Raw genomic sequence first — 8,795 nt, forward strand, 5'->3', positions numbered from 1 at the left:
TGTCCATCCCAGTCCTAGTCCTAATCCCAGTCCCAGTCCGTCTCTGGTCTACTTCCCGGAAAAAAGCGTCGTAAATACTAATATAGGCAAACTTATATACCAAATTTCAGGCAAATCGAATAGGACGTATGTAAATAGGTATCTGGGTATTATTAATTCTTGTCTTTATTTCGGCTTCGCATGCATATTTATCAGTTTTGCCAGGTTGATGCGACTAAATCGAATATCGCAATGAAAATTACTTTAAAGCTCTCAGCAACAGCTTTCATTTGATATCCATAATACACACACATTCTAGGGGTATCCGGGTCCATGTGTGTTGGCCTATATCTCGAGACCCTAGTCACCCAGCGGTGTAAAACGTACTCTGTACTAAAGCACACATCACGTACTCTGTACTAACACAAAAATAAAAAAAATAAAATAATATAAAAATAAGTAAAATTAAACTAAATAATACAAAATTAGCAAACAAGCGAAAGATGTTAGTTTTTAAAAAACAAAACGAACGAATAGTCTTCGACGCAATTTGAACTGAGATAGTCTTCCATGGAACCAACGATATAATCACTTCAACAATTTTCAAATATCTTAAATCAAAAGTGCACTGCTGGGCTGAATGGTTTGACAATGTTGGCGATGCATCTCGATGTACCAATAACACCGGAAGAAAGTATTGATAGACTGGGTGTTAACGAGCGAAGACTAAATTTCGTTTTATAACAATAACATAATTAAAGCCTTAAATAAAGCTTTTCAATTTAATTGAAATAATGCGAGTATTTCCCTTGAAGTAAACGATTTTGCATAAGTATATGCATGTATATATGTATATGATTGTAAGTATTGCTTATTTATAAAGAAATACACACAGATGGTAAACCTAGTTACTGTGTGCTGTGTGTCTTAATTTCTATTTAACTTAAAATAAATTATTGCTACTCAAGTTATCGTGTTAGCGGACACACGGATGGACGGACGGACATGGATCAATCAAATTTTTTTTCGATACTGATGATTTTGATAAATGGAAGTCTATATCTATCTCGATTCCTTTATACCTGTACAACCAACCGCTATCCAATCAAAGTTATAATACCCTGTGTACAAGTACAGCTGGGTATAAAAAGGGCAACCCTGAAACCCTGATAGCGAACAGTTTTAGAATTATCAGCGATTAGTTTTAGAGCCACTGTATATTGTATATTTTTTCCTCGCAAACACAGTAATTCTATTGTTTCTTTTTTTTTGTGAACACAAACATTCATTTTGTTTTTATTCCGTAAATGATTCACTTTCTTATATTTAATATATTGTTCTGCCACGGAACTGCTCCCACTGTATTAAAATAATTACAATATTTTTCTCGAGTAGTTTTTGCTAAATTGGATGCATTCTTTGCACTTGAAGCTTGAAGAGCTGTAAGCCCATGGTCATTATGCCAATCGGCGTATTCTATCGCTCCGGGATCTGTTTCTTCAACAAAGAATCCACCTTCAAAATACGTCTCCTCATTTTGCCTCCGTAAAAAGTTATGCAAGTAGCAACAGGTTAACACAATTTTCGTGACTTTTTCTGGTGATAAATTAATAGTTTGTAGGAGAATTCTAAATCTTGATGCTAAAATGCCAAAACAGTTTTCAACAATTCTTCTCGCCCGAGAAAGCCTGTAGTTAAAAATTATTTCTTCTTCCTTGAGTGTGTTGTGGCTAAATGGCTTCATGATATTTTCTAACAGGGGAAAAGCATCGTCAGCTACGAATACAAATGGTAGTTTTTCTTCGTAGTTTGGAAGCGGCTGAGGGTCAGGAATTTTCAATGTTTTATTTTTTAGAGATGAAAAAAATTTTGTTTCGCTAAAAAGACCGGCATCAGACGCTCTTCCATTTGTGCCAACATCCACCATCAAAAATTCGTAATTAGTATTAACCACTGCCATTAAAATGATGGAACATTTTTTTTTATAATTATAATAAAAAGATCCAGATCCAGGTGGCTTTGTTATATTGACGTGTTTTCCATCAATTGGGCCTATACAATTTGGGAAGTTCCAGGGTGCATCAAAATTTTTCGCTTCTACCTTCCAATCTTTTTCTGTTTGTGGAAGCTGAAAAGTAATGAAAAACTTATAAATATTTCTTTTTAGGAATTCACTGTTCGACCAAGCAAAAGAAAAGTTTCTGAAGAAGATACACTTATTAAAATTGCATGCGAGAGACTTGCCAACAGCCGCGGACCCACAGAAGGTGACTCCGTGGCTCAATCGTGGGCTTCGCAATATAGTGAAATGGAGGCCTCCCAGAAAAGATTGCGCGAAAAATCATATCAGATGTTTTATTTCAAGGTTGCTTGGGAGCATTGGAATTTAGACACGTAATTTAAATCCAAAATGTTTTTAACCCAAGTCAAATATTAACACCAAATGTCATTCCGCAATACCCAATGCCCACGTCTACGCAAATTAACTACGCGGTGCCCCAACACATGCAGAATTATACAATAAGAGTTCCGACTCCTTTAAGTAGAGGCTCGTCCATAAACAGTAGTAGAATGTCACCTTAAGTCACACAAAACGTATGAATCGTTGAAGCGACATCATCCATTAATTCGAGCTCGGTAGAAAACTTACAAAATTTCTTTGCATCGTTTGAAACGGACGAATAATTTATTTTTATTTTTACTTCAAAAAACCAATAACTTCCAGACACACATATGTACACATGAAACTTTTCTTGTTTAGTCGAAAACAAATAATTTAATCAATAAATAATTACCTTAATAAAATCTTTCAATTGACTTATTATGGCATCACAAGTCTCTGTAACTATTTTCCCAATCGTTTGGGCGCAATTGCTGTCAAAAATTTTAAGTCTTCAAAGCTATTGCCACAAGGCGGTGATGAGGGGGAATCGCGTCTCTCATTATTGTATCCCGTTTCGTTATGAGTGGCAAAATTTTTTGTAAAAGTTGGTCAAATGTTGCCTTGCTCATACGAACGTAATTTTTAAAATCATTTTGTGACGTGAATTCCAGTTCTTTAATAAGCTCACTTTGTCCAAGAACTGCTCGTTTTTTAAACCATTCTTTGCACCAAATTCTTTTTTTGCGATCTTCTCTTTTTTTTACGCTTAATTGCCACAGCGAGCAATATTGCTGCAGCACGATTGTTGTCCGCATGCATCGCTGTCTGAAAGAGAACTAATGTTCGGCCAAAAGTTTGTATGGTGTATGGCCAAAGCTGCGACCAAGATTGCGGAATGTTCGCGGATATTTTCGTGTCGTGTATTTGGCGCTTAAGCATGCCTGGCCAAAACACAAGAATTCTGTTATTATATATTAAAAATGTTAATGTTATATATTAAAATGTTAAAATAATACATTACCATGTAGGAAAAAGTACCATCGCCTTCAAATGATATATAAAGACTACCCTACATATGAATATTTACCTTCCTTCTTACCCGATAAAAAAAATTGTGTTTAGAATTCTTTTTAACGAATGATATACAAATTAGTATCCGTCTTTTTTGGGTAAAAGCTTATTGCTGCTGCATGCCCATGAGTAATGAGTAAGCAAGCACCTTTTCGTACACTAATTGCTGTAAAATTACAGCCCATATATTCGCCTGCATGAGGAAATGTAAATTTTTGTGTTTTTTTTCGCGTTTCACCGCGCTACAGTTTCAAAGCCCAAAAAATATATGTAAAAATATCTTGTAGGGTAGTAAGTACTCTTAATTTTAAGCAACACTAAAAAATGGAAATCGGTATTGCAAAACAAATGGAAAATTACAAAAAAAAAATAAATTAATATAACCCTATGGCCATGCGGGGCGGTACGATTTTTACTTACTTTATATTATACTAATTTCACACAGACGGCTTATTGAATAATAAAGGCAATTTTCTACATTAAGACGCTTATTGAGCTCAATCTTCCCTACAAAATTCGAATCTATTATTATTTCATTAGTAGCTAATCGAATGCCTAATGAAGTCAAAAGCACAATGCAACTCTGTTGGCAGCGTTCCGTTTCCGTTTCTTACTTTTCAAAGCAAATGTCATTGTCTGCATGGCGGAACGATACAAGGTGGCCGCATCGAACAGCTGATTATAACCTTTTTTATTTGATTTGATACATCAACTACCGGCGCAGTACGATTTTGACATTTGTCCATCGAATTTACAAGTACATGGAATTTTTTTTGTTTGTAGGTATGTCACCATGCTCCCACCTTGTATCGTTCCGCCATGATTGTCTGTCTCATCCTTCATACTAATCGAGCAGTTACTTCTGTGTGAAAGCAAAAAATTTACGATTTCATTAGCAGGTGAAATGAGATCATTAAGTTTCTGTGTGAAAACAGTATTAGTATTGTTTGGTGTTCTTTCGCCAAATTCCATACAAAACTGGAGAATCTTGCAATACATTTTTTAGTAGCTTCCGAGAGAGCTATAGTCTTTAAGCTTGGAGCACGGTGACAATTTAACACGAGGAAAAAAATTTAGGTGGTCCAGGGATCGGGAAAATTCTAAAAAAAACTTCTTAACTTCAAAATTTGGCTTTCGAGTTTTAAAGAATTTCCCAATAACCCAGTGACCTGAAATTTTGAATATAGCTTTGGGCCCTATTCCATTAAGGATAAACAAGTTTTCTACAGGGAGCGCGATATTTAGAGAAGGTCCATTTGAACATAGCATTGGGCTTTATTACTAGAGATATACGCTGCTGCCGCCGAATGTCAAAAATATACGCGGCGGCAGCGGCGGTATTCGGCGCTTTACCAGAGAGGATAGAAATTATACTAGATAGTAAGTTGTCGTGGAAACTCCATGTGGAAGAGAGAGCGAAGGAAGCATGCAAGAGGATGCGCCCGACAGCAGCATTGCATGCCGTTCTACACATCCCGCCTGCAGACCTAACGGCCAAAAATATCACGTTAGCAACTGCAACAAGGCTTCACGACACGGGGCAGCTTGAGTGCAGGCCTCATGGCGACAGCAGTATAGCGCCATCTAATATCGGGCAAACAGAATATATGGTCCCGTGCCTGAGCTTCCAAATAGATCTTGGGGCCACAATTGAGACGGAGTAGAGAAGACTTAAGGCTAGTGACTGACACTGCTTTCTGGCGTCACGTGCTTATAAGTTAGGCCTCATCAGTGACAGTAAGTGTAGGAAGTGTGAGCTGCAGGAAGAAACGGTTGTGCACATTCTGTGTGGGTGGCAGAGTTGCCAGATCTCGAGGCAGCAATTAAGCTGTGTCCTAGAGAACTGCTAGTATTTGCCAAGAGGACGGAGTTATTCTTAACATATGTCCTGGCACCTGATTAGGGTTCTTCCGTTTGGTCGTTAAACAAATTCGGATAACACTATGGACATATTCAGTATATGTGAGGTCTTTATTGCCCGGTCAGTTCAACCTAACCTGTAGCAAAAAAATTGTTGTTTTTTGCACTTTTCAGGAGTAGAATATGCTACTTTTAGTTCTTTTTTAACAAAAAGGTGAATATCGATGGACCCATACTGTCTTTTATTAAATAGATTCATCACTTGAGTATTTCCGGTGTTGACTTCAAGAAGTAAGGCCATGCCAAAATATTACGATCACATGTTGACGTTTATAATAATTATATGTTTAATTTGTCTCCAAACAAACTGAAACAAGTATTTTTTAAAACAAACTATTTGTACTCACGTCATATCCAACCAAGGATTTTGCCTTGTTCAGCGCTACCGAAGACTTTGGGGATTGCTTTTGTCACTCCTACAATAACACCACCCAGGGGCGTATCCAGAATTTTGCTAAGGGGGGATGAGCTATCATTTATTTTAAGTTAAATAGAAGTTAAATACACACAGTAACTAGGTTTACCATCTGTGTGTATTTCTTTATAAAGAAGCAATACTTACCATCATATACATATGGGGTATTCCATCCCATTTCGACCAATTTTGAACCCGACCCCTTTAGAATTGGCTGAAAGTTTTTCTTCTTTTTCTAGCTTACGAAAGACGTTTTTCAGAATTTTTTCAAATTTTTTCATCCAACTCAAAAAAAGTTATGAATTTTTAAAAAAAAACCGTTTTTGTTTTCAAAATGCTATAACAAAAATTGACCGTTTGGGATCTTTTTTTTTTTAAAATTTGGTTTTTAAATGTACTTTTCGCAAAAAATACAAAAAAATTATTAAAGTTTTTTTTTTTCAATTAAATAAAAACAAATATATATATATCGGCCCACTCCGGGATTAGTGGAGATGATTGCAGAATTGATTGAAGGTTTTTATGAGAAAAAAAAAATGGCGAAATTCGAAAAATCTCGAAAAACTGAAAAATTACAAAAAAAAAAACTTTAAAATTTTTTTTGTATTTTTTCCGAAAAGTACATTTAAAAACAAATTTAAAAAAAAAGATCCCAATCGGTGAATTTTTGAAAAAGTTATAGCATTTTGAAAAAAAATACGGTGTTTTTTTTTAAATTCATAACTTTTTTTGAGATGGATGAAAGAATTTGAAAAAATTCTGGAAAACGTCTTTCGTAAGCTAGAAAAAGAAGAAAAACTTTCAGCCAATTCTAAAGGGGTCGGGTTCCAAATTGGTCGAAATGGGATGGAATACCCCATATATATATACATGCATATACTTATGCAAAATGGTTAACTTCAAAGGAAATACTTGCATTATTTCAATTAAATTGCGTTATTATTCATTTATTTCAATTAATTTGAAAATCTTTTTTTGAAACCTTAATTCTGTTTGTTATAAAACGAAATTTAGTATTCGCTCCTTAACACTCAATCTCTCAATAATTTCTTCCCGTGTTATTGGGTTGGTTGGAAGACTACCTCAGTTCGTTTTGTTTTTTAAAAACTGATACCTTTCGCTTGTTTGCTAATTTTGTATTATTTAGTTCAATTTTACTTATTTTTGTATTATTTTATTTTGTTTATTTTGTGTTAATTACTTAGATTTTTATTTATTTTTTTTAAATTAATTTTATAAATAAAAATAAATAAAATAAGATAACCTAGACAAAAATAAAATAAAGTAAAAAATACAAAAATAAGCAAAATTAAACAAAAAAATACAAAATTAGCAATTAAGCGAAAGCTGTTAGTTTTTCAAAAATCAAAACGAACTGAGATAGTCTTCGACACAAATAACGAACTGAGGTAGTCTTCGTTGTGACAGACGATATGGAATTTCAGGAGTACTGTATACTCCATGACAAAATTAAACATTAATATTACCTTCCCACGTACGTGCTTATATAGAGATTTTGATTTTCTCTTGTATTGTTTTGCTAAATCGGAAGGAAAATTGGTAATTTTAATATAAATTACGAAGTAAAATAAGAAGTTGAGCGACGAAGGGGGATCTATTGTATAACGATAAACCAACAAATAAATAAATAAATAACAGTAAGGCGCGATAAGCTCCGAAGAGATCTAAGGCCGCGCTTCTCTTCCAATTTTCGTCGTGCTCCTCTTGATTTTCCCTACAAATTGGCCGGACGGGACCTACATGTTTTATGCCGACTCCGAACGGCATCTGCAAGGCAGATGAGTTTTCAGTGAGAGCTTTTCATGGCAGAAATAAACTCAAAGCGCTTGCCAAACACTGCCGAGGGGCGACCCTGCTTAGAAAAATTTTCTTCTAATTGAAAAACCTTATTTCTAAAATTTTGATGTTGCTTTGCCGGGGGTGTGAACCCAGGGCATACGGTGTGGTAGGCGGAGCACGCTACTATCACACCACGGTGGCCACCAAACCAACAAAAATGCTGCTGAATATTTGTACGGTTTTTAGGGATGGAAACACATTTGCGCTATTACGATCACTTCCAAGTGGGTCTGTAAAACCTTCCATCATTACCGCACCAGTAGTCGTAATTTGAATTTGAATTTCAACAGAGATTAGTGCAGTAATAGATTAGTATCTTTTATATCAAAACATTAAATCATAAAACATAGCAGTACAATTTTGTGAATCGGAAATGTCAGGTAAAAAAGAAAGAAAAAGTAAGTAAAAATTAATTGATATTCATGTACATAATGCTATGTTCAAACAGAAAAATAAATTGAGGCTATTTCGATTTAAATTGAGTGGTGTTCATACAACTCTATATAGCTTACACAATAGTAATTTGATAGCTGGTTGGCTCATCTCTGCAGTAAGAACATGTCTTTGTTGAGACTGTCAAAATATGCGTGATGGTATTAGGTGAATGGAATGGAATGAAAACATAAAATTTTGAAATTTGTGTGTGTTGTAAGAAAATGTGTTCAATGTCTTGGTTTCATTTTGATTTTGCCATCTTCTTTTGACAATCCCTACTCCAGGGAAATGAAAGACATAAAATCAGCTGATGAGATGAGCCAACCATATAGTTCAGCCATGCGTAACTGACTTTTAAATATACTCAATAAACACACTTTACAATGTTGCATTTGCAGTTTGAAACAATTTATTACGCAATTTTTTTTAAATTGGCAATTTATTATTACAATTTATTATATGACAAATTGCGTAATAAATTGCCCAAATAGTATAAATTGCCAATTTGGTGTGTGTTTGAACCTAGTATAACACGTACCTATAATATTTGAAATTATGCATAAGTTCAGCCCGAAGGGTATTGCATAAAAAAATTTAGAGAGCAAATCCGAAAATGTATTTATATGTATGTATATAACCCATTAACGCCGGCTGTACTTTACAAAGTACAGAGTACTTTCCGAAAATTTTCATGGACAAACAGTTATCGATTTTTGTGAAGTTATTACTTGT

The 8,795-nt window shown here is 34.7% G+C and overlaps 1 protein-coding gene across 1 annotated transcript; it reads right to left on the reverse strand.

Moving 5' to 3' along the window:
• Nucleotides 1-943: 943 nt before the first annotated feature.
• On the reverse strand, nt 944-7,874 carry LOC137245935 (uncharacterized). Its single transcript, XM_067777116.1, has 2 exons — nt 7,761-7,874; nt 944-2,107 (listed from the first exon to the last, which is right to left on the reverse strand). The coding sequence occupies exons 1-2, from the start codon at nt 7,872-7,874 to the stop codon at nt 1,292-1,294; spliced, it is 930 nt and encodes a 309-aa protein (XP_067633217.1). The 3' UTR covers nt 944-1,291.
• Nucleotides 7,875-8,795: the final 921 nt, after the last annotated feature.

Source organism: Eurosta solidaginis, chromosome 3 (genome assembly GCF_040869045.1).
Source record: "Eurosta solidaginis isolate ZX-2024a chromosome 3, ASM4086904v1, whole genome shotgun sequence".
NCBI classification, from domain to species: domain Eukaryota; kingdom Metazoa; phylum Arthropoda; class Insecta; order Diptera; family Tephritidae; genus Eurosta; species Eurosta solidaginis.

What these genes read in the sequence shown, in the direction of transcription:
- LOC137245935 (XM_067777116.1), bottom strand. Translation starts at nt 7,874, where the DNA reads ATGGAAGGTTTTACAGACCCACTTGGAAGTGATCGTAATAGCGCAAAT. An exon ending in TTGGTTTGGTGGCCACCGTG is followed by an intron (nt 2,108 to 7,760) that starts GTGTGATAGTAG and finishes ATTACTTTTCAG; the next exon opens with CTTCCACAAACAGAAAAAGA.